The following is a 26634-nucleotide window of genomic DNA, read 5'->3' on the forward strand; positions in this document are numbered from 1 at the left end:
AACAGGGGCCAATCTTACCAGTCTTTGGGTATTAATAAGAGTAATGATTTTTACTCTTTGATCATCCTGATTTCGATGCTTCAATTATTTTTCTAGTAGTCTACGAAGCAAACTCCTCACTTCTTTCTAGCTCAGTACTGATATTATCTTGCTGAAACGTTCCCTGAGAATAATCCTGGCACCCAATCCCATCTTCCACTTCCTCCCATACTGCTTCCTTATCTCTACCCACAGCACTTGCTATATACCTCTCATCTAGGACATCTCCCAATGTACAATAATTATTTATATGTGCACATATACCATCCCTGATAGAACATGAGTTCCCTGAAGATGCAGACCATATCTTCTTATTCTATTAATACCAGCTACTACAAGCATAACCTGTGACAAACTGCAGCAAGTCAATATACTCTTTAGGTCTTCTCAGGTGGTTATGTTCAGAAGAAACGGATGCAAATCAGAATTGACCAGTAAACTTAGGAAACGATTTTCTCTCCTTAAATTTCATTACCACTTCACAATGAGACAGCTTTGAGTCAGAGAAGCTGGGGTTCAATCCCTAGTTCCATCAAATAACAGCAAAGGAGATCTCCTCAACATAGTAGCTTTATAATCCTCCCTGAATAGATGAAGCAATGGATCTTCATTTTGAGAATTCATTTTTAAATAAAACTTTGTACTACAGACTTTATATTTTAAAACAATGAATATGGCAAAACATAAAAGTTTTTAAGAAAAAAGGTAATAAAAAAATTTCACAGCAAGACTATAATCGTTTTTTGCACACCCTAGACAACAAGTAAATGGTTTCCTTTTCTTCAAGGAAAGGCTCCTGTTCTCTGGTTTGAAAAGAAAATACAGTACTTTCTCAAGATCAAAATATTAGGAGGATATAATCTAAGTTTATCCCCTCCCTACCTCTGGGCTATATTTTTTATGGAAAAAAAGTAGAATCCTATTTGAACTAAGAGGACAATACAATTGTTTTGTTAATACAGCAAATGGGGGGAAAAAACAGTGTTCCCAGGTTTACTTTATTTTGTTTCTACTCACAAAGCCTTCAACTCTTTCATCTGTTTCATCATCCTTTATCTCATGTCCCTCTAACTATTTAACTCATGTAACCACTGGTTCCACATTTTCCAGGTCAATCCCAACTTCAAATATTTTGTCCCACTATCCCCACAGCAAATTGCTCAAAAATTCCAAAACCTGGGTATTAATACTATGGCTTCTGGCTATGCCTCCCTTTATCTAGTTATGTGTCTTGATTTAAGGAAACATGATCACTATAGTGCTCTTTACCCTTTAGTCTCCACTGAGGAATACTCTGCCAAGCCCAGACTCTCAAAGTATTACAAAGCAATCCGTCACTAATCTCATTATTCCAAAAGATATAATATAAACATACAGTGAGCTAGAGAATATTGAGTGCCAGGTTTAACACATTAAGTTACAATAACATCGACTGTCCTACTAAAAAATAAAACAAAGAAGACCCCTCAAATTAATAGCATGGATGCAGAATTCGTATTTTCACCTTTGCAAAAATGTAGCACAGGAAGCGTCACCTTTGCAGTTTAAGAAAGCTCAATTCATATCTACCACTATATGGAAATAAATTATTTTTTTGCTAGGCCAGACTGCCACAAAGCTGTGGTCAACAGACCAAACTTTTAAAGAGAAACCTATACTTCCTGGAGAACCATTAAGTCCTGAACCCCCTGAAAAATTTCACTCTTCCCTCTACCACTTACACTGAAAACTACTTTCATGAAGTCACCAATAATCTCCAAAAGGCATCAAAACCATAAGCCTCAATTCCTATAAAGTATTTAACTCCTTTCTTCAATTTCATGAAACAAGTGTCTCTTGATTCTCCTCTAACCCTTTCTGGTCCTTTGCATCCAGCCCCTTAAAGCATGTGTTCTCTCTTGAACTATTCTCTCCTCAGATTTTGTCTTTTATCAAGTTTATCTCCTGCCTACCACGCCTTTAACTATTACATTTATGACGATCCCCAAATCTGTATTTCTGCTGACTTTTCTCCCCAGTTCCAGTTCCATATTTTTTTTAAGATTTTTTTTATTAGTTTATTTATATTTATTTTTGGCTGCATAGGGTCTTCGTTGCCGCGGGTGAGCTTTCTCTAGTTGCAACGAGCAGGGTCTACTCTTCGTTGCGCTGCGCGTGCTTCTCATTGCAGTGGCTTCTCTTGTTGCAGAGCACAGGCTCTAGGGGCGTGGGCTCAGTAGTTGTGGCTCACGGGCTCTAGAGTGCAGGCTCAGTAGTTGTGGCGCACGGGCTTAGTTGCTCCACGGCATGTGGGATCTTCCCGGACCAGGGCTCGAACCCGTGTCCCCTGCGTTGGCAAGCGGATTCTTAACCACTGCGCCACCAGGGAAGTCCCTGCTTCTGTTTTATGTTTTTTGGCCACGCGGTATGTGAGATCCTAGCTCCCCGACCAGGGATTGAACCTGCACCCCCTGCATTGGAAGGCAAAGTCTTAGCCACTGGACTGCCAGGGAAATCCCTCCAGTTCCATATTCAAACTGCTAGACTGCCAGGGAAGTCCCAAAGAAACCCTCTGAATGACTGAGGAAAAAGAGAAAATTTGGTGAGCATAACAAAATAGTATAATAAATAAATAATGTATGTCAAGGAGTAGAGACAGAAACAAATGCATTTATGTTTATTAAACCATGCGTATAAAGCACCATACCCAACATCTAGCATAGAGCATGCCTTTAAATATGTAAAGACGGAGGGGCTTCCCTGGTGGCGCAGTGGTTGAGATGCAGGGGACACGGGTTCGTGCCCCGGTCCGGGACGATCCCACATGCCGCAGAGCGGCTGGGCCCGTGAACCATGGCCGCTGAGCCTGTGCGTCCGGAGCCTGTGCTCCGCAATGGGAGAGGCCACAACAGTGAGAGGCCCGCGTACCACAAAACAAAATAATAATAAAAATATGTAAAGACTGAGATGACCATATAAGATTTATTAACAGATGAGGAATTTAAGGAAATATTTTAATTACCTGCCTCAGATTAGTTGACTTGTTATTGAAACTAGCAAATACCAAAATATCTTTATTTGTATACTCAAATACTATCTTTTTTTGTTCTTAAAGAGCATTTTAATCTTTTTGTGTGTACCCTAAGGTTTGATGCCATACCACAGTACAATACTTGAGACCACACTGTTCACTACCAGCTACAGTTTCTATTTAAAAATTCAGAAAGCAATTTTCAACTGTATATTCCAAGTCTATTTTAGGCTGCATTAGACAAAATAAATTATGGGCCAAATTCCAGAATGGTAGAATAAATTGTCATTGATGTTCTCCCTAATCCTTCCATTATGGATCTACACAGAGATCACATATGTCCCGTTATTTATTCGAAAGCTTGAAAATTAACTTTACAAGCCATATTTTTGCAACCTCCCATTCCACTCCCCAAGTCTAGTAACACATAAGGAATTACTATTTAGGGATCTGCTGGGCCCATTTTTCCTATCAATGCATAAAAACACTTTAATATAAGGTATTTATGTTTTTAAAAAGATAAAAAATTAACTATAATAAAGGATGTGCTTTCACATAATCATTTCATTTTTCAAAAAGAAGGGAAGACCAAGTAGAGATAAAGTCAAGTTAGGCTGGCAAGCTTTTGTTTGTAAAATTAAGGTTTAAATTCTTAACAGAGACACAGTTTGGCAACTATCACAAGGTTAAATATAGAGTTACCATATGACCCAGCAATTCCACTCCTAGGTAAATATACCCAAGGGCACTAAAAACGTATGTCCACACAAAAACGTGTACACAAGTGCTCACAGTAACATTGTTCATAAAAGCCAAAAAGTGGAAACAACCCAAATGTCCATCCACTGATGAATTAATAAACAAAATGTAGTCTAGTCATACAATAGAATATTATTTGGCCACAAAAAGGAATAAAGTGCTGATACATGCTCAGCTGATAAATCTTGAAAACGTTATGCTAAGTGAAAGAAGACACAAGAAACATTATATGATTCCATTTATATGAAATGTCCAGAATAGGCAGATTTATAGTCAGAAAGTAGATTAGTGGTTTCCAGGGTGGTGGGGTGAAAAGGAGTGAGGTGTGACTGGTAATGGGTATGGGGTTTCTTTTCACAGTGATGAAAAAGTCCTGAAATTAGATAGTGATAATTTCCTGCAAAAAGTATTTCATTCTGGCATTATATTAGACTTGGTCCGAAAAAGGCCAGATCACACTACTGTGAAGTTATGTGCGCCCCAAGTTACCAAGGGCATGACTTTGTCTTCGAATATCTCTTTGTAATAACGATAAACAGTGCTCCTCTTTCATATAACACACAAAAATCAAACAAAAAGCCAAACTTCAATCATGATAAAAACTAGGATCTACCTACATATAATTATCAAGATTTCTGCAAGAAATCTTGCACATAACTTCCTACCCCAAGTTACCAAGGGCATGATTTTTGTCTTCGAATATCTCTACCTATATAGTTGTTTGCCCTAACCACTAAAGGAAGAGGAACCAGCTAGTTGTTGCTAAGTGCCATTACAGTGTCTCAGATTACCAAGCCACACAATATTCATATAACATTAGATAGCTCTGCTCAACTCATGAATTAACTGTTATGATTTTCAAATAAAACCTACTTTCTCAGCTTGCTGACATACTGGATCTGGACACCTATAATAAAAGGAAAAAGTAAGATTCAATTATCACCTTCATGAGGATGACTGGTCTTATATCATTTTTCCTAACCTACTCTATGTGTCAGGTATTCTTTTAGGTGGTACAGATATAGTGGTGAACAATATATTGCCCTCAGGTAGCATATATTCCAAAAGTAGATCTTGGTCATATAGTATTTATCATTCCCGCTTCTTCTATCCATCATTTGTTTACAGGTTTTATCCCATCTACTACAACCACTGCTGCCACCCAAGATAATAATTTTCTGTCTTCCAGAGATAATCTTTTATATTTTTCTTTATTCCTCCACAATACCTAGTATCTTCCATGTATCACATATTCAGTAAAGCATGACAAGTCTTTTAAACAAAACGGGCACTGATACCATATTCAGAGCATCACATAGTCAATGAATTGGCACCCTACTATCACATTTATAACTTACTCAGTTCAATAAGCTGAGATAATAGAGTTTGTATAACTGGAGAGTATACATTTAAAATGCTACTTGAAATTTGATCTTTGTGGTTTACCATCATACTGACATATGAAACTGATAAAAAATGAAGTGTAATTTAAAATAATTTATTTAAAGTAATAAGCCCCTTGTCCTAAATAACATACCTGAAGACACTTTGTTTTTGATTTGCTTCTTTATTATATTACCTACAATGTCACCAAGGAAAGTTTTCAATCTTTTATCACCAGGGGGAAAATGTACAGAATATATGGGTGCTAATACACACATATAAAAACCCATCAACATATTCTTAGAGATGAGGTATATATGTGTGCCTATGTATACACATACATACATATAATTTAAATATGTAATATATTAAATTTAACAGTTTAAAATTTATACAAGCAATGCATGCAGATGCTAAAACATTCAAACCATAATGTCAAGTTGTGCCATGGGTTCCTAAGACCACCCGCAGGTTCAGTGATACATGAGGACGACTCACAGGACTATCTCTACCGTCACATTCACAGCTATGATTTATTACGGCTGAAGTATACAAAGCAAAAGCAGCAAAGGGAAAGGAGCATGAGGCAAAGTCCAGAAGAAACTAGGCACACGGTTTCAAGAGTCCTCCCCTAATGGAGTCACACAGGACCCACTGAATTACTCCAGCAACGAGCTGTGACAGCACTGGTGAAATGCTGTCTACCAGGGAAGCTCATTAGAGACTCAGTAGCCAGAGTTTTTATTGGTGGCTGGTCATACAGGTACTCTCTGTCTTAGCAGGAACCAAATTCCCAGATTTCCATAAGGAAAGTAGGTGTTTAACAAAAACTATATTTGTACAGTAAAGGCAAAGGGAGCCATTCTTATCATGGAATGATGGGAATCCTCCCAAAAGTCCAAGTTCCCAGACCCCAGCCAAGGGCCAATCTTGCAAGTAGGCCTTTCTGAGGATAGCAGTCACAGGCTTGTTATGTTAACTTTTTCTGCACACAATTATAAATGAAAAAGTAATCACCTCTCCTCCATATCCCTCCCCTTTGAAGTAACCAACCATGTTAAGCCTCTTTATTAATAGATATTTTATACATTGTTTCACAAAAAATTGCTGTAACTAATATACTTGGACATACTATTTTACACACATATGCAAATATTTTAAAGAAAAGATTCCTAGAAGTTGACACGATGGGTCAAAGAATATACACATGATCAACTCTATTACAAGTGGCCAAACTGCTTTCCAAAAAAGGCCTTACCAGTTTACCTTCCTAACAGATCCAGAATACTAGTTTTTCTCTATCCTTGCCAACATTTGCTATTATCAATTTCTGAATTGCCATGATTATCAATTTTTGAATTTCACCAAATTTGGTGGAATCTGATAGACCCCTCAAAAGTTAACATTAATTAATTTGTATTTCTCTGATTATTGAATAGGTTGGTGACTTTTCTCCCATGTTTAAATAATTATTTTCATTTTTCTTCTGTTAATTTTCTTAGCATTTGTTAATTTTCTTATTGGAGTGTTATATATAGAAGCTACTCATATATTTTAGACAATAATCCTCCAACTGTTTAATGTGGTTAAAATGTTTTATCTCAATCTACTGCTTATCTTGCATTACCTTTTGTATTATAGATGTCTTTCATTTTTATGAGGTCAAATTTGAGCTTTATTATTACAATATTTGTGCTTTAAATACAAGTCAGGAGAAAAAACACTCTAATTCAGACTGGCTTTGTCCCTAAATGTTTCACCAGTCTCTGGTGAAAGGCAAACTGACTCCTTTAGACAACTATTACATTAAAAAAGTTTACCCAAATGTGGTGGATCTTTTTTGAACTTGCTTATTTTAAAATAAAATGAAAAACTCTTATAATTCAGCTACCATTTTAGACTACAAAGTGAAGTCTCAGGCAAAACAGTATTCTGCATCGCTTTGTGAAGTGACAATTCTTAGGTACAAGCTAATTTCTAATAGGATGAGGCCATTAGGGTGACTTGGTACTTCACTGTCAGCTTGACTTCTCTGAGCCATACAAAACCTCCTGTAATAATACTTAATGTGTAGTGTGGGTACACTGGCAATCTCTGGGAGTAAAATATTTTAAAGCATAACCCCTATAATCAAATAAAATTTATTATTTAAATTATAAATCTTCTGTTGGCTAGAACATTTCATGAATGACAAAGACCAAATCTACTTTTACCTCTGAAAAACTGATTTAGCAATTATTCTAAAAATTCATACTATTTTTAACCAATTCCTTGTTTATTTAGAAGTCTTAATATATAAATTCACCAACGGCCCTACTATATGAGTTATTTCTATAAATGTTCTTTTTGATTGTGCTTATTTAGTTAATAATGCTAACTGCTGTTCCCTGAAGTCTCTTCTTTATCCCCACCTTTATTTGTTTGCTCATAGGGTTCCCTCTACTTATAAAGTCCCTCCACCAAAATTCACCTATCCTTCTAGGCTCATTTTGAAAGCACTTGCTTATTAAGCATTCCATGACTCTCCTAACAGTATATGATTTTTCCTTTTTAAGAATCCTCATTTAAAAAAGAAAAAAAAAAAGAATCCTCATTGCACTACAACATGAATGTACTTAATGCCAATGAACTGTACACATAAAAACGGTTAAAACGTTGACTTTCGTTATGTACGTTTACCAATAAAACAGCTGCCCACCCCCCCCCAAAAAAAAGTAGAGGGACTTCCCTAGTGGCACAGCAGTTAAGAATCCACCTGCCAATGCAGGGGACACAGGTTTGATCCCTGGTCCAGGAATATCCCACGTGCTGTGGAGCAACTATGCCTGCGTGCCGCAACTACTGAGCCCACGCTCTGCAACTACTGAAGCCTGCGCACCTAGTACCCATGCTCCACAACGAGAAGCCACCGCAATGAGAAGCCCGTGCACCGCAACAAAGAGTAGCCCCCACTTGCCACTAGAGAAAGCCTGCATGCAGCAACGGAGACCCAACGCGGCCAAAAAATTAAAATTTAAAAAAAAAAAAGTATAGAGTGCTAGGTAAACAGTAACACAAGGGTTGGCAGTTAAGAGAGTAGAAATGGGAGAAGGGATCCAGGGTTAAGAGAGGAGGGGAGAATAATAAACCAAAACAGTACATTTATTAGCTTTCTGGGCAATCCTCACTCCCTCCCCCAACTTCTCTTTTCCCTAAAATGTCTACAGCAGATTTACCTTTCAGGAAAACTCATATATATGATAGGATTTCATAGACAGGAGTAATTTTCCCACTGCTTTAAAAAAATAACATAAAATCCATTCAAAAAAATTTTAATGCAAATTTGTCCTACCCTCTTCTCAGTGCTTTTGACAAGCTCACCCATGACTTCTATTCCCAAATTCAGGGTTAAATCCAAATTCACAATTCTTTTTGTAACTCCTCAATCCATTTACTTTCTACATGACCCTCCAGGTTCTGTTCCTAACTCTCTAGAACTGAGAGTTTATCATCCTCAAGTAGACACTTAAGTGTCCCGAATGTTCCATATTCTTCCCTGTTATTCTCAGTATATATTCTTTATCTCAGAAATCTCATCTTTTTCCATGAGTTCAACGATCACCCATACACAATAAATTAGAGAGCTACAGGGCCAACCATGACTGGCCTGAGATCTAAATTCAACTCAAACTCTATACATCTAAAATTGAACTCAGTACCCAACTCCTCAAATTTATCTTTCCTCCTGTATTCCCTATCTCATCACTACCACTTAGTGTTCACCTTAGCTCAGATAAATCCTTCCTCACCCTCCCATATCACCAAATCTTGTGAATGTTATCTCAAAACTGCCTTCCAAATCCATCCCTTTTCTTCATATTCATTGTCACTGTCTCCAGGCCCTCCTGCTTGAACAGCTCAAATAGCTTTCTAAGCGGTCTCTGCTTGTATCCTTACCTCTCTGCATTTTATTCTCCACACAGCAGCCAAGGTGATCCTGTTAAAATGTAAGTTAACATCATACCTAAGAGTAAAACTCATGTCATTTAGAGTAAAAGCCAAAGTCCTAACAATGACCTACAAGAACCCTGGATGGTTTGCCGTAACTCCCAACACTATTACAAATCTACTACTCTCTTCCTCACCCATTCTGCTCAAGCACACTGGCTTCCTTGATATCCCTTCAATACACTCTTAACTCAAATACTTGGGCACTTAATGCTCTTTCTGTCTGGAATACTCTTCTCCCAGATAACCGCATGGCTCACTCCCTCACTATTTCAAGTCCTGGTTCCATGTTTTAACCACCCTACATAATAATAATATCCCCTACACCTGTCATATGGTAGACTGATCATATTAATAGCCTGATCTTCAACTCTTCCTATATTGAAACCACATGTGACTTCACAGTTCTTCCGACTTAAAAGGTGTAATTTATCTCCCAACCCCTTGAGGTTGAGGTGGCATTATAACTTGCTTTGGCCAACAGAATGTGAGATCATTTTGGAACATATTTGAAAATATTAGATATGGCATAAACAATATATGGTTTGCAAACAAAACATGGCTTGTAAACAGTATAAAAACTGGCATATAATAAAGCAACAACAGAAAATTAAATGTGTTGGTTAAATATTCATCTTATACTTCTGGTTTAGATTAAATTGCATTTTCCAAAAATACCTTAAGAATAATCTACCAGCCATCACAAGAATGTAGAGAATGAGAAAATATCAATATTTTATTATTCTTTGAAACTCTTAAGCAGCATTAGAATAATTCATGTCACTACAGTCTATTTTACAAGATTTGCAAGATTCTCTCTTATTTTTAAATATCCAATATTTAATTATATTTCCCTTAAGACCTAAGAGCATGAAAAATAGAAAGTATGCTGCATCTGAGCCAATAATAGAGGAGACTAAAGAGGCAGGTGAAAAACTAGGTATAAATGATGCTTCAATATCAAGGGCAGGAAGGACTTTAAAAAAAAAAGTCAACAGTGCTGAATGCTAAAGAGGCAACAAGAAAGCTACACACTACTATAAAGTATCCACTGGATATGTCCAGGAGATCTAAGGCAACCATAGTAAATGCAATTTCAGCAGAATGGTAGTGCTTGAAATCAGCTTACAGTGGGGGTTAAAGGAATGAAGAGGAGGCCAAGGAAGTAGAGCTAGCCACTGCCCACCTAATTACTCATTCAAGGAAGCTTAGTTTAAGCCTTCATTTTACCATTAATAACAGTTTCTTTGAATCCTTTCACACAAAAAAAATTTCTAGCTTTTGAACTATTAAAATATCCATCCTCTTTACTTTTCCATAAAATGAAAAGATCAAAGCATCTGGTATACTGAACATTAAAACAGTGCTTCTTACTTTAATAATTAATCTTCTACTATCTAAGTTATAAAGTAATGAAAAATATTTGTTATTTTGTACAACATCTAATAATGCCAGTGAATGGGTTTAGAGATATTTGAACATATTCAATTTCTTCCAATAGTTGCGAAATCCTATTATTAATACCCACCTACTCTGTGTTCCTCCTTGGCATTTACATATAACCTATTTACAGCACTAGAAGTAAAGAATTACAAACAACTAGGCATAAATTACAGGAAATTTCTAAATTACACAGTGCATCCAGATTTATCTCTAACACCCATTAATGAATCTTAGGCACAAAGAGGCCAATGGACAGAGTAGATAGAGAAAGCTAAGAAGACACAGGTGCACAGGCAAGCAGATACACAGCACAGACAGAGGCACACTGACAACCAGGCAAACACAGCATTACAGCACTTAGGTTTTAGATGATCCAGGAACTACAATTGGATTTATTTTATTAATGCAAAATCTATTGTGAAGAAAATACATTAGTCTTTGAGACAGTGATAAATTTCAGATACATATTCAGAGAGAGAATAAAAAAATGACAATATAATACTTGAATAAAATTGATCCTTAGAATTACACTTCCTTGCAAGAAGGTAATGTTCTGGTTCCATATTTTAACACTGAAAAATTACAACTTAAATCTTAAGTACCATAAATATGCAGCTTATAGATTATCTTAATTTTATAGTTTCTACACAGAAACCTTACAAGTTTGACGTTTAATATGTACTGAATATGTGAAATAATGCTCTGCCAGAGCCAACAGAATGTTCTCTCAACTCACAAGGACTCTTTATGCTTCTTTTTCCCTTCTCTGAAAGAAGGTGGGTGGAGTTTATTTGGGGCTGAAACCTTAAAATAGTTAATTTTTTTTTGCTGTTTTGCTTCAAAACAAATACACTTCGGGCTACCTGCCTAGTTAGGGGACTATCCCTTTTCTCTTTAAGAAAAGTACCTACCAATCACATCTGAACAAGTTCACCACCTTGGTCAACTCCACACAATTATACTACACAAAACCCATTTCATCGGTGGCAAGTTGATTGATGTGATGTGAATTTCAGGAATGTGAAAGTGAGATAGAGCAATTCTAGTCATAATGAGTTCTTCCCCTAAACTGAGATACAGTGAATGAGATAGGTTAGATCATTGTAAGGGATGCCTTTATTCAATAGCAGGTGCAGCCCCAAGCAGTGAAAGTCAAATGCAGCCAGCTAAGAGTAAAGCAGGTGCACAGAGAAGCAAAGACAAGTATCCAAGCAGCCCTAGATAGACACAGAAACTGATAAATATGGAGAACCACAGAAAGACAGAGGGGCTGAAATGAAGAGTCACCCAGGTTACAGATGGCTCTCCATTTCTTGGTTCCGGTCCTTAAAGCAACTCAAGGGCAGTATTCTACTGCAATATTTTTTTTTTTCCACTTAAGCTGGTTTGCAAATAGGCTACAACCAAAAATCTATACCAACAAAGAAGGTTTCTATAATTTTCGATATTTATGCCCCCCTTTGCTGGTTTGCAAATAGGCTACAACCAAAAATCTATACCAACAAAGAAGTTTTCTATAATTTTCGATATTTATGCCCCCTTTTTTTTTCCTTTACTGACTTTTTCCCTAAAGAATAAGAATGCAACTGCTGGTCTAAGCAACATCATGTCATAGAAAAAGCATCTTACTATTGTACATCTTGCTTATTTGGGACAAACTCAGCTCTGCCAACTTCTAACCGTGAAACCTGTAACAAGCTCCTTAAACAGCTTTCTTGTTCCCTTTAACATCAAAGGGTCTATGACCTATGAGTAAATCCAGTGTACACAGTGAGGGGAGGTGTCCAGAAAAGCCACATTCTCCACATTTTCATAGCACGGGAGCTAGAACTCCTTTCCTTTCTCACTTTGGTTCTAGCCCCAAATGTGTAGTCTCAAAATCTCTCAGAGTCCTCTCCTAGAAAACTCAAATATGCTGAGGAATCCAAACTAAACAGAGGCTTACCATTATAAATAACTTGCAGAGGTTCTAAAGACTCTTTTAAATGTAATTTTTTTACAGGGCACTTTTAACAGAAGCCCATGAAAAACACTAATCTGGCCACTTAAGAACTACATAAACAGAGAGTGTATTACTTTATATATCTGGGATAAGGTAAAATTACCAGATTTAAGAACACTGGGCTTCTGGAACTCCATTTTTAAAAGATCCTTCAGGGACTTCCCTGGTGGCACAGTGGTTAAGAATCTGCCTGCCAATGCAGGGACACAGGTTTGAGCCCCGGTCCGGGAAGATCCCACATGCCGCGAAGCAACTAAGCCCGTGCACCACAACTACTGAGCCTGTGTTCTAGAGCCCGCGAGCCACAACTACTGAGCCCACGCGCCTAAGCCCGTGCTCCTCAACAAGAGAAGCCACCGCAATGAGAAGCCCGCGCACCACAACAAAGAATAGCCCCCGGAAGGGTAGCCCCTGCTAGCTGCAACTAGAGAAAGCCAGAAAGCCTGCATGCAGCAACGAAGACCCCACGCAGACAAAAAAAAATTTTTTAATAAATAAAAAGATCCTTCATACCAACCAAACCATACATTATAAGAGTGAACAACTATGCCACAATAATGAGACATCAAAACACTCCTCACCAAAACATTCAGGAATGCTGAGGCCAATATTATATTCATCTCAAGCTCAGCATTTCAGCTGCTCTCCCTTTGGGAATCCCCTCCTATTTGTTTGGGTATATGGGCTTTGCTTATTTTTTACACTGCCACCCTGTTCCTCTCATCTAAAACCCACAGTTCTTATCTCTGTGTCTTTGCAAGTGCTGTTTGCTTTCTATCTCTGAAATGCCTTTTATCCTAATCCACATGACAAACTTTTCCTTCAAGAGTCAAGTCAAATGTGGCCTCCATGCTGAAATTGTCCATGTTCTATTCAGGCAGATTTAGGCTCTCCTGCCTCTGTGGTTTAAATCTTGAATACACTTCCCTTAGAGTAATACCAAGTCTTTAACTACTATTGACCACCTTCTATGTACTACATTAGAAGCTTTACATACATATTATCTTGGCCCTTCTAGGTAGGTATTATATCCCCAATTTCCCTAGATAACCTGCTTATAATCATAACAGGGCCAGGACAGAAATTAACTACCTGATGACTCCAAAGCTGATTATCTTTCTACTAGTCTAGAGTTTCTAAGATTTTTGGAACCCAAACCCCTTGAGAATCTAACAGCTATGAGACTTCTCCACCCCTCTCCCAATGAGCTTACACACAAAACACTATGTATAATATGAAAGGGTTCGCAAACCCCCTGAAGCCCATCCACTGCCCCCAGGAAAACTTCTTGCTGCTTCTCACAAGTCTATTCACAGCCAGTAAACTTCTTAAGGGCAACAACTGTCATATTTTCAAATATCAATTCTAAACACAGTACCTAGGGCATAGTGGGCACTCGGTGAACATCTTCTGAATGGTGGATGGTAGGAACCATGGAAGGATGACAGGGCTGCCATTTTTGCATTCCTTCAGAGCCTACCAGGGTAGCTACTCAACTGTCGTTAAATAGCTTTTCAGATGCAGATTACATCTAAAAACAGTTACTATAGGAAATGTAGTTATTAGCATACACCCCAAAGCCTCTGAGATTAACACGATCCACGTTCCACATTCTCTAGGAAAAACTTTTGGGGAGCAACTACTTATATCTGCTATAAGCCAGTTCACAGACACTATATTATTATACAAATGGAAACAAGTATCTGTGCTATTTCAGATGGAAGGAGATAACAGTCAAGGTCTGAATGCATGAATCTAAAAAATTTAACTACTACAGGAAATATGAAATGCTGGGAGAGGGGTTCAATTCCTGTTTGGAAGAGACTAGTGGTTTAGAAGAACTGCATGTCACTGGACTTGCCTTAGCAAGTCTTCAACTCAAATCTAATGAAGGCTTTTTTCCCATGGTATTAAAAATCAAATTTGCAATGGAGAACAAGTGCTTTAAGATAAACTGGGCTAATATATTTATCTCAGAAAGTGAGAGTTAATTACAATTCTTCTGAGTTCTGGGTGAATGCGGTAAAGTCATTCTAAATTTTTAGTGTTTTGATCTTCAAGGTATTTGTCTATAAAATAGAAGGAAAGTTTTCTAAGAAAGGGGAAAAATATGCTCAACAGTACAACACAGATAAGCAAGATTTCATTCATTCAGTGGGTATGCTCAAGGATGAGAAATAGCTCATTCCAGAGGAACGAAAGGACACACACTGCAGAGTACAGGAGTTTAATACTGGAAACGTATGAGAGACTATGTTAAGAAGGCTCTGGAAGGCCAGGTTAAGAAGTGTAGACTTTATCCTATTGGCCTGTGATTCTAAACCAGGGCAAAAGCTACAAAATAGGCAGCAGGGGGATAGGAGAAAGGGAAATTCGTAAGGCAGACGTATAATTATAGTTTGAAAAAAAGCAGAGCTTGGGTCTGATGCTTTGAGTTGCCTTAGGCATTTAAAATTCCAATAATTTTAATGGTCATCAAAGGGAGCCTTGAGGGTTTTTTGAACTTATATTTTTCGATGATAAAAATAAAACCATGTTTCCAATATGGTTCTACATAAATGTATTAAAGAAAATTGAACTAGGCAGCAACAAGGGGACTCAAACCCACATCTTCTGATTTTATAACCCGTATGCCCTCCATTATCCCACAGATGCCAACACTTGAAAGTGATATTTTAGGAAAGTGAGCATGATATATGGAATGAATTAGATGAGGCAAGAAACTAGAGGCAAGGAGAGAACAACAGCTATTGCTGTAATCACTCCCAAAACACCCACGATTTACAAGATACCACTATTGTTGAAGAGATGTCAGTGACATGTTATCTGGATTTCTTTAATGAAATCTAAAACCAAAAGTTAAAAGTGGACATTTTATTAAAATTAATCATGGGGTGGAGGATATACAAGTAGTTACTTTAAGTGGTTCCCTCAATCCTTATGCATATCAACCAGTGTCCAGAGAAAAATACGCACCGTACTATTTTTCACATTTATGTAGAAGATATTACAATTAATAAAAATGTATTTATTTAAAAGTTTTACTAAATTCAGTCTAATACTTTATCTTTTATTTTCTTTTTTCAGTGGATACTAAAAATAAAACAACATTTGTGCCTGCACACCTGTAGGTAAGAGGAAGAAAAAGCAATTCTCATGCTGGTCTAAGAGACAAGCCCCTTGGACCACCTGAAGAGCCAAGCTCTGTTTTACAGCATTAAGCTCGCTACAATTTGTGCTAACGCAATGGCCATTAATGCTTATTAAATGCCAGGCACTATATTAAGCAATGGGGATACAGAGATAGTTAACTAAGTCCCAGTCTGTAGCCTTGGAGGCTTTCAGTCTGGGGAAATCAGAAATGTAAATGTTTATGAATCTAATGAACTGAGTGCTATAGAAACCCAGAAATGTTTACAATACAAACGAAAAATTTTAATCTATCTAAATGTTAATGTCTAACTGTCAGTTTCAATCTTTCAAAAATCTTTTCCAAATTAGATATCAAATATTGAAGGAAAAAAGCTAACAATATTCTAAAATTAAATACAGGAAAACATCCTTGAGAATTAACACTTGAGGTAAATTTTTATTGTGCTATCTCAGTGAGCCATGTCTGGAAAGTTACTTAAAAGTTCACTTCCACTTTTGAAGTTAGTTAAAATATAAATATGTTTGGCTGGACACTCATCAAAGGTAAGAAAATCTTAACTAAACCAGTGGCACTGGGAAAGGACTAAGATTAGCTCAGATGCTACGACTGGAAAATATTTCCTTTCACTCTAGCTTTAAAGACATGTTAGACATACCGCACCATTTATATAAGCTTACTGAGATATTTTAAAAACCTACAAGCCAACCACAAGATAGCACTTCACACCCTCTAAGGTGGTTATAATAAAAAAGACAGACAGTGACAAGTATTGGTGAGGATGTAAAGAAATTGGTGGGAATGGAAAATGTGCATTCTCCTGGTTGAAACGTAAAACATGGAGCAGCTTTGGAGAACACTCTGGCAGTTCCTCAAAATGTTAAACATACTTGTAGGTACATACCCAAGATAATCAAAAACATTGTGCAAAACAAAAACTTGTGTAAAAGGTTCATAGTAGCATTATTCATAAAATAATACAAATATATTACATCTTATGTATTATTATATACAAAATATTCCAAAATGTGAAAACAACGCAAACTGTCTATCAACAAATGAATGGATAAACAAAATATGGCATATCTATACAACAGAAAATTATTCAGTCATAAAAAGGAATGAAGTATTTCTGACCACGCAACAACACTGATGAAACTTGAAAACATTAAGTCAAAGGAGTCAGTCACAGAATACTGATTCCATTTATATGAAATGTCTAGACGAGGCAAATCTATGGAAACAGAAGGTAGATTAGTGGTTGCCAAGGTCTGCAGGGAGCAGGGAGGAAGGGAGAAATGACTGCTAATGGGTATGCGGTTTCTTTTGGAGGTGATAAAAACTGATTGTGATGATGGTTGCACAATTTTGTGAATACACTAAAACCTATTAAATTGCACAACTTAAATGAGTGAATTTTACACTAAGTGAATTATATCTCCATAAAGCTGTTATTAATTTTTAAAACACCTACAAGCCACAATATTGAACAGTTTAACAACGATGAAGTTTTTTATACTTATCTAGTCTGTGCAGCATTAAGATCTTGCCAGGCTTTCAGTCCTTCCTCCCCTCCTACTTTTTATCAAATCAAATCGTAGCCTTAAATCAAAACTTCAGAGGTCTTATTTAACCAAAAGACAGGTTCTTGTTATCTGTCTTTTAAAATTATACTTAAACAGCAATCATTTCACAAAAAAGATATAGATAAGGAATGCATATATGAAAAATGTTCCTATCTCATCTTTTTTTTAAAAAGCAGAGGGTGGGAGGGGATCTGTGTCTTCCTCTGGCTTCTGCCATCTCCTTTCAGAATGTTAAAAGTAAATGGAAGAAATTTATACCACTTCGCCTATTTCTTCTTCAACCCGCTATAGTCTGGCTTTTTCCCATACCCCAACCCCAAACTGCTTTTTCTAGTCACCAAATCACTCCTACTTGGCAAATAGAATGGGTGCTTTCTCAAGCTCACCTTACAGGTCCTCCCAGAATTACTGTATCAGACTTTGGTGACTACTCCTTTCCTGAAACTCTCCCAGGCTTTTCTGACATCCTCTGGGTTCCCTTCCTTCCTCTTTGACCACACCTTCCCGGGAGCAATCACTAGCACTTCCGTTTAGAAGCTGCTCTTTAAATGCTGACGCTCTTCAACCTAAAGTTGGTCACTCTATAGGCTTGTCTGAATAAGCTCGTTTCACTTTCCTGCTTTCAAATAACTCTTACATGCTTTAATTCTGTCCCGTCAGCTCTCTCATGCTCTACATTTCCACAAGGTGTCTCATAGGCACCTCCTTTTAACGTGTCCAAAGCTAAACTCATTCTCTTCGACTTTGAAATTTCTTCCAAACATCTTCTGCTTGGTCTCCTCTGCTTGTTTCTCCTCTCTTCTTCTTTACCCTACCAAACAGCACCTTCCAACTTGAGTGACGGTATACCAAGCTAGAAACCTTGGAGCCATACTACAACATTCCTATCTCCTTCACTACTCACATCTAGTGACTCGTTGAGACCTCTTCCTTTATCCTTATCAGATCCTTTGTACACTCTCTGTTCTACTGTCTTAGTTTAGCTCAGGCCCTCATACCTCACTCCCTATATTTCAACAGCTTCAAAAATGCTCTCCTTTAATCCGGTAATCCATTCTTCATACTACCATCAGAATCAACTTTCTGCAGCACAAATCTGTCAAATGACTGCTTACTTTTCTTAAAATATGCAGTGATCTGCAGAGACCTATAGTACTGATTCTCAGCATTTTACCAGAACCAACCTGAATGATATAAGTGAAGGCTCAAAGTAAAGCAGGCTGGGGTGGTGAGGGGACAACTGGAGGTGGGGAAACACTGCTGCAGTGTTCAAACAGAATGTCTATTTTCTTAACACCTGCCTACTTTCCCTGTAACTCTAAGACCTGTAGTGTGTTACTGTTCAAAATTACTATTACTGATCTATAGTATCCAGCATAGATTGAAGAACCTTCAAAACCTGATCCCTACCTAGGTGTCTCAGCCTCATGTTAGCCTTTATCATGCACTATTTCACTGTTTCTCAAAATCTGGTGATGGCCCACCCCCAGACCATTTCAAACAGTCCACGAGGTCAAAACTCTTTTCCTAACAATACTAAGTTATGCTTCCTCACCTGTAAATATGCAAATGCACAGACTTTAGTACAAGATTTTTTTTAAACACTTTCATTCCCTTTAGGAGTGTACAGCGGAGCTTTCTAGAGGGTACACGACACGTGATACTCTGAAATGTGACAATGCAACAGTACGAATGCAACAGCTATAAGAATCCAGCTCTCTTCTATTAAGCCAGACATTTAAAAAAATTGCAAAAATATAAAAATAATGCTTCTTCCCACCAATAACTTTTTGAAAAATAATTACTTGTCATAAAATATAGTATACAGGTTAATATGGAATGGTTTTATTATCATTATTTTAAAGTAAACTGTATTTTTAAATATCTTCTAATTTCTAATACAGTAAATAAACAAAAGGTCTTTGGAGTCCTCAGTAATTTTTGAGAGTGTAAAAGACTCTTAAGATCAAAAGGTGTGAGAACTGCTACATTATTTACAGCAGATTATCTACCACTCCCTAAATATGCTCAACTCTGAAACCTCCATCCTTTTGCATGGTGATGCATCCTCCACCACCTGCCTAGTCCCAGCCAGGTCCTAAGGGACCTCAGATGCATTCTGGAGAAACGGGATAGAGAGAACAGGTTTTGAAGTCAAGCAAGATACTTCTCAGAGTGTGTTCCCTTACCTGTAAAATATAGGTTATATCTATCTACCTCATAAATTGCCGATATGTTAAATAAGACACAGTATAAAAATATCTGGCACAGTGTTTAACATATAGTAGGGATGAAAAAATGTTAATTTCCTTTCTACCTAAAATAATTTATAAAATCACAAACACTACTGTAGTAAGATTAAAAACAATACAACAATTATTTAATCATAACAAAGCAAGCAAACTGGTTGTTTTGAGCAGTTCCTTCAGGATTACTATTAGTAGAGCAGATGGTTTTATATAATAAATTCCCTGAAATGCATAACTACTACAGTAGTTCTGCAGTTACTTGTGATTGATAAATTCAGATTAATTTAAAATATCAGTTATTGGGACTTCCCTGGTGGTCCAGTGGTAAAGAATCCACCTTGCAATGCAGGGCACGTGGGTTCAATCCCTGGTCAGGCAACTAAGACCCCACATGCCATGGGACAACTAAGCCCGCCCACCAGAACTACTGAGCTCACACACCTCAGCTAGAGAACCCGGGTGCCGCAAACTACAGAGCCCACGTGCCCTGGAACAAGCGCGCCACAACTAGAGAGAAGCCCACGTGCTGCAGTGAAGGTCCCAACTAAGACCTGACACAGACAAAAATAAATTTAAAAAGTAAATAATAAATCTTAAAAAAAAATAAAATAAAATATCAGTTATTTTAAATAGCATTTTAACATAGGAATGCTTGCTATTACACCTCAGTCTAGCCTTAGAAAAAAATGTCCATAAATCTTCTCCTTCCAGTGTTTCACAAAAAAGTACTATAATTCACACCTCCTCTGCATCCTGTTTTTTAAATATGCTACTAAGTCCACTCATTAAATTTTTGTTTTCATCTCCATAAGTAGAAATAGAACCAGTTTTTAAACTGAAACTGCCATATTTGTAGCTTCACTGTTGTCTTTTATAATTTTTTTTATATACAAGTGTCTAGTGTATAAACTTTAGCCTAATCAGAATAAATTTACTTCTTGTTTCAGTACTTTAATTATACATGATAAAGCTTTAAAAAGCAAAAGAAAATTACTGAAAATGGAAAGCCCAGACATCTCTTTTTCCTTCTGTCTCTAGTTACATGTAACTGACTACATAAATTAGCCATTTGAGAATATAGAGACAGCACAATAATTTGTTAGATAAAGACCCTAAATATTAGTTTCATATTTCAGTCTTGTGAAGTAGGTAGTATTTTTCTCCTTTTAAAGGTGAGAAAACTCAGTCAACTCATTTTCTTTCAAGTGGCCTGCCCAAGGTCAGAAAACTAGCCAATGGCAGAGATGGGAGTAAAACATCTGTCAAATATAAATGTGCACCACCCTACCATACACATTTACTTGTCATGATCACTGTCTCCCATTTCATAAAGAAGACTAAAAATCGAGATAGTTGAGATCACGTTCTGGATCTGCCACAGATTAGCTATTTAATCATCAACTTGTAAAGTAATCATTTTGGTGCCGTAGTTTACACCACCTCAATACCTTAGTTTTCTCCTCTTTCACAGAATGGGGTGCACAACAGGCAAAGGCCAAGAACAGACAACTCACAGAATAGTTAACAAGAGGAAAAATTTCTACCCTTACTAGTATCAAGATATTCAAATTAAAACAAGATACCATTTTTCAACCATCAAATTATCAAAGATCCAAGATAATTATTATGAATACTCATACAGTACTGACAGTTGTATAAACTGACAGAACTTCTTCAAAAAGTTATTCATAAACACATATTAAATGTTTATATCCCTTCATCTAGTACTTCCATTACTGGAAGATATCTTATGCAATAATCCAAAATAAAGAAGCTTTATGCATAAGTGTTCACTACAGAATTATGACATATAATAGCAGAAAATAAATGGCCTAAACATTCAACCATAAGAAAATAGTTAAGCTAAAAGACAGTGGCTAGGTGAAATATTATATAGCCACCTAAAATCATTTTTACAAATGAAAAACACTTAAATATTAAGCTGGAAAAAATTTTCCAAGAATATTAAATGGTATTGATTATGTAGTATGGTCACAGAGAAGCATTAAAAACATTAACAGAGATAGCCTTTGGGAGATGGGGCTATAGGAAGGCTGAGCGGAATAATGGAAAGACCACAGTTTGAATGCCCATTCCACTTTCCTACAGGTAAGGCATTCTTAATTATTACTGTATAATTTCCAAATTTGAAACAATGAACATTATCACTTCATATCTGAATAAGGTTATAATACAGTAGCTAGATTACCCCTAAGGCTCAGTTCTAAAATGCTAAAAATTTTTTAATGCATTTTTAATCCATATCAGAATTTAAGAACAACAGAAGAGTTAGAATCCATCAGGGGATCTCCTATTCTCTTTCCATGGCAGAGGGGACAAAGTTTCCCTCCAGCCTTCTAGTCAAGGGAAAAAGAGGCACCAACTAGCAACCTTAATTACAGCTATTGCTTATCAAGTCACAGAATAAAAAAAGCAAGCACTACAAAAGAACAGCCCTAGTAATCAAATCTCAAGAGTAGAATCCCCTAACTATCCCTAGGTACTATGGAAGAAAAAGGAAACTCATTTAGTCCTGGAGAAATGAAATCTCCAATAGGAATCCCTGACTCATCCCCAAAGCATGAACCCTAAGGCTACTTCCCCTGTACAGGAGTTCAGAGACTGGGCACTTGTCCTGATGGCCTGCATCACCAAACAATGCTCTTTCCTGACAGGATATGCCCATGGATAACAAGATGATTAGCATGCAAAGAATAAGTGGCCAGGGACCACACCACCTCTCCTTCCACAACCAAAATAAGACAGTGTAAGACTAGTTTTAAACATTTAAAATATTCTAAATAAATATTTTCTTCTCTTTTGGCTGAAGAGTAGTAAAAAGGGGACTCTGTCCAATTATTGTGATACCATTCCAAAGATACCAACACATTTAAAATTCTCAATAGTAAAAACGGAACATGTCTTCTTTTCTTTAACCTTTTCAGATCATAAAGTAATTTTTCAAATACATAGGCTAAATATCAAGAGAAAATCTTTAAAATAAGGCATAAATTACTTAATCAACATTTTCTACACCTTCAAAAGATACTAACAAAACCTAACTCCTAGCCTCCTCTATAATTGGTCTAGGGAGGCGGGAATCACAAAGCTCCAACAACACTGTTACAATATTGTATAAGGTGAAGGGTTAAGAATTTTAACGCTAAAGCTTTACTAGACCGAAGTCTCTTTAAAATGTGAAAAATTATTTCAGCACTAAAAGCCATTTCACCTGCACCTTGTAAACAATTAAACTGTACTTTGAAACAAAAACTAGTCAATGTTTGCTGCTCACTCACTTTTATACACATTAACTGTGTATCCCTTGAACAATCGCGAATTTCAGAGTTAAGTGACTATTCCTGGAGGTGTATCTGGCCCGGGAGCAAAATTTTCCCTAGCTTATTTCCCATTCCCAAACCCCGCCAAGACTAAGGAGCAGCCACTTCCCAAAGTCCCACTTCCTTTTCCATTCCCCAGACCTCCAGGGTTTCCAACGCCCCAGTCTTGCGCAATATCCGTAGGAGCAGCCGCCGCAACCACCGCCTCCTAAGCCGAGAAACAACCCTAAAGGGAACATTGTCCAGCAGAAAAATACGGGGCGGGGGGGGGCAATGGAGGAAGTCGACTTCTCCTCCCACGCCTTCGGATCTGACCCCCTCGTATTGATGGACCAAGAGCAATTCCACGACCAGGACTTTTAACCTCCTCTCCAGCCCGCCTGTACAAGCAGAGGGCGGAAGGCGGGGGAGGGGGTGTCGGATGGGGGGGTGTTGGGGAGACTTCGAAGGTTATCTCCCACTTCAGGGCTTCGGCCCGTACGGTCGCCTCCGCCTCAACACGACTATTGTTCCCAAGTTCCCCACCCCCACCCCGGATAGGAAGTGATAGTCACATCCCCTCTGCCTTCGGCAGTGTCCCCTAGGGAGTCTGAAGTAGGCTTCCTTCAGGATAACCACGCACCTCCCCACCCCTACACACACACGCGCTTACCCCCTCAACCTCAAGTCACGTTGACCCCAAAACCATCTCAAACCTGGATCTCAAGAGACCAGAGATGAAACAGGGGTAAATGGAAATTGAGCAAACCACGAGAATGCTTAGGGACAGACCCTTTCCCATGCACCGGAGATAACTGCGAACCCAGGAACGGCAAACAGTCCTACCTTGCCCACCCCAGTGACCAGCTTGAGCAAAGGGACCCCACGAGTTAATTGCCACCTTAAGAGCCCCGTTCCTCCCTCAGCCGCGACCCTCCCTGGAGGGGCAGTTGGATGGGGAGGTGAGGAGAGACGAGCCCCCCGGCCTGTACCTCATTCGCCTCCGGCTCCCGGCCCGAGAAACAATAGGTGGTCTCTGGCGGCGGTGCTGAGTGCGGGCTCGGCCGGGCGGCCTCTCCCTTCGCGTCCCGGACGCCGGCGGAGGGGGCCGCGATCGCGGGAGGAGAAAAGGCGGCCGAGGGGCGGAGGCGACCTCACCTCCCGCCGGCCTCCGAGTCCACCCGGCCCTTGGGGCTGGCGCGCGCCCCCTCCGCCCCTCTCCTTACAGCCGCACACAAAGCGCTGGCGGCCCGGGCCGGCCGGGCGAGGCTGCAGTGGGCTCCGGTGCCGGCGAGAGGAGTCGACAGCGAGGGGAGGGACTCACCATGAAGTCCCGGGCGAAGTTGTCCTCCCCATTGTGGTCCGGACTCTTCATGGCCTGGACCCTCTGTATGAATTTCCTCAGGATCTCCACTTGCTCCATCCTCCCGAGTCCCCCCGGCTGCGGTCGCTGGCCCCCCCGCCGCCCTCCCGCCCGGCGCAGAGCCCGCTCAGTCTTCCCCAGCTCGCTCCCCCTACCCGACCCCTCTCTCCCGACCCCCGCCGCTCCCTGCTCCTCCCCACCGCCCAAGGCGGTGGCAGCGGCGGCACCAGCCCGGCTCCCGATCCTACAACTTCCAGGAGCAGCCGCCGCTCTCCCACAGTACGGGGCGAGCCACTGCGGCTAGCGCCAACCCCAACCCCCAGCTTGCTCCATCCTCCTTCCCCGCCCTCCTCCTGCTCTGCCGGAGACGCCGCCACCGCCTTAGGAACACGGCTCTCCGACCGCCCTGCCCCCCCCCCAACCCCTTCCCGGTTCCTCCTTCCCTCCCTCCCTCCCTCCCGGCTAGCAGCCGCAGCCGCCTCTCCCCACGGGCTCGCCCCCGCCGCCACCCAAACGCGCGTCTCCGCGCAGCGGCTCCGTCCCGGGTGCTACGCCGCGCCGAGTCGCCCCCGCCCGCCACGCCCCCAAGCCCGCCCCGCCGGCCCTAGCCCGGCTAGGAGTGGCTGGGAGGCGCTTCGGCAGTCGGCTGGGAGACTTGACTCTACTTCCGGGGCGTGGTCCCGCCCGGGCTGCGCATAGGTTTGAGGAGCGGTCGTAGGAGGGAATTCGACACAACCGGGCAAACGCTACTCAATTGGAGTAGGACTTGGGTTGGAAATTGCGGTCTCACCGCCTATTAGTGGGAAAAACATATTTCTAGAGTGCTTCCGCCCGCCGCCAGCCATGGGCTGGGACTACAAATCCAGGCCGGCCGGAGTCCAGGAGTGGGGCGGGGGAGGGCGGCGGTGGGAAGAGAGGCATGCTGGGAACTGTAGTAGTGTCATCTCCACGTTCGCCGCAGGTATGTCTTCATCTTAATGTTGAGGGCACTTAGACCTTGGCACTTTGGGGAATGGCTACAGCCAAGAGAAACGAAACGCTTCTTCAGTGATAGGACTTTTGCTTTTTGCACATCCATCTAAACGCCGGCGAGTGAGCGCCTGAGATTCAGTTTGTCCTAGTGTGTGAATTGACAGGAATCTATCTTCTTGCCTTTAGATTCGCAGCACCTCAGCACTGAATAATATATTTTTCTCCGTAGAATGCATCTTTGTAAGTCTTCTAATAATCAGAGAAATCCGTCCCAGTCTAATTCATCATTTTACAAAGAAAGTGTTTGCCCATGGTCCCCCAGCATATTCTTAGCAGAGCCCAAACTAGAGCTCAGATCCTTTTGCTTTCACTACAACACCATATTGTTTCTCATAAAGGAGCGTAAACTTGTGATAATGTGACTGAGGTGAAGGACCTGATCCGTGGACTTCTTTTGGTCACTTAGACCCACACACACGTTTTTTACAGATCAGATTGGTCAGGCAATTTGGTTAAAATAGGAAATGTCAGTGGTAGGCCCCTTTTCCCAGATGAATGTTTGGAAGCACCGTGAAATTTAGTGATAAACTTGAAGAAAACAGGTATGAGTAACAAGATCCAGTTTCCTATTTGTTTTAAAGAAAAATATTACTCTTTAAAGTAATACAACTGACATATACCAATCTACTCTTCTTCTCAGAAATAACCACTTCCAGATGTGCCCTTCCAAATGTCTTCCTATGCATTTATATACAGGTATGTGCATGTAAAAAGATACAGTTTTGTCCTGTATTTTAAAAATTCACTTAGAGGAATAGTTTAATTTCTAAGGTAAGCTTTACTTAAAACAAGGGTCTGGAGTATTTTACTTTAATCAGATTACTGAGACTCAGTTTCACTGGATATGAGAAAAGATTAGGATCTGGGTTTGATCACCTACCAGTATAGCTCACTGTAAGGCACCCTTTCCCCCCAGAACTGGGAGAGAAATCAGACGTGGGCCGAGAAATGGGCAGATGATCGAGGACTGCTTCTACTTTTGATATGTCAGAAGAATGTGCAAATCAGATGGTGATTGATAAAGACTATATGCTGGACAAGCTGTATATCAGTCTAGTGTCAGTCGGGTTACCTGTTTGAGTTATCAAAAGTGTTAGTTGTTTCAGTTATCGAGTCCTATTTTCGCTAGTGGTTTTGCAGTCTTTTTTTTTATTTTTAACTTTTCCTCTTATTGCAAGCATTTCTCTCTTTCTTGCAACACAAGTCTCTTTTGAGTTCTCAGCATCTACCTTTGGCATCTCATGTAGGTTAAGGAAAACAAAAGTAAAGTACCTTTATGGATTTCAGGTCTTTTGGAAAGACTTTCCTCT

At 39.4% G+C, this 26634-nt stretch overlaps 1 protein-coding gene across 3 annotated transcripts in view; it reads right to left on the bottom strand.

The window, feature by feature from the left end:
• PTPN12 (protein tyrosine phosphatase non-receptor type 12) overlaps positions 1-24651 on the bottom strand; it is an 86696-nt gene extending 62045 nt beyond the window's left edge. Inside the window, exons 1-2 of one of the 3 annotated variants that reach the window (XM_027123812.1) lie at positions 24254-24382; positions 4682-4715 (exon numbers count right to left, since the gene is read on the bottom strand). In XM_027123812.1, the coding sequence (XP_026979613.1) occupies positions 4682-4715; positions 24254-24285 (66 nt within the window). In that variant the 5' untranslated portion in view covers positions 24286-24382. Of the gene's footprint in view, positions 1-4681; positions 4716-24253 lie in introns of all 3 variants that reach the window. The other 2 variants (XM_027123810.1, XM_027123811.1) reach the window with 2 other exon arrangements.
• Positions 24652-26634: the final 1983 nt, after the last annotated feature.

Source organism: Aethalodelphis obliquidens, unplaced genomic scaffold (assembly GCF_003676395.1).
Source record: "Aethalodelphis obliquidens isolate GAN/ISIS:26980383/991018 unplaced genomic scaffold, ASM367639v1 scaffold27, whole genome shotgun sequence".
NCBI classification, from domain to species: Eukaryota; Metazoa; Chordata; class Mammalia; order Artiodactyla; family Delphinidae; genus Aethalodelphis; species Aethalodelphis obliquidens.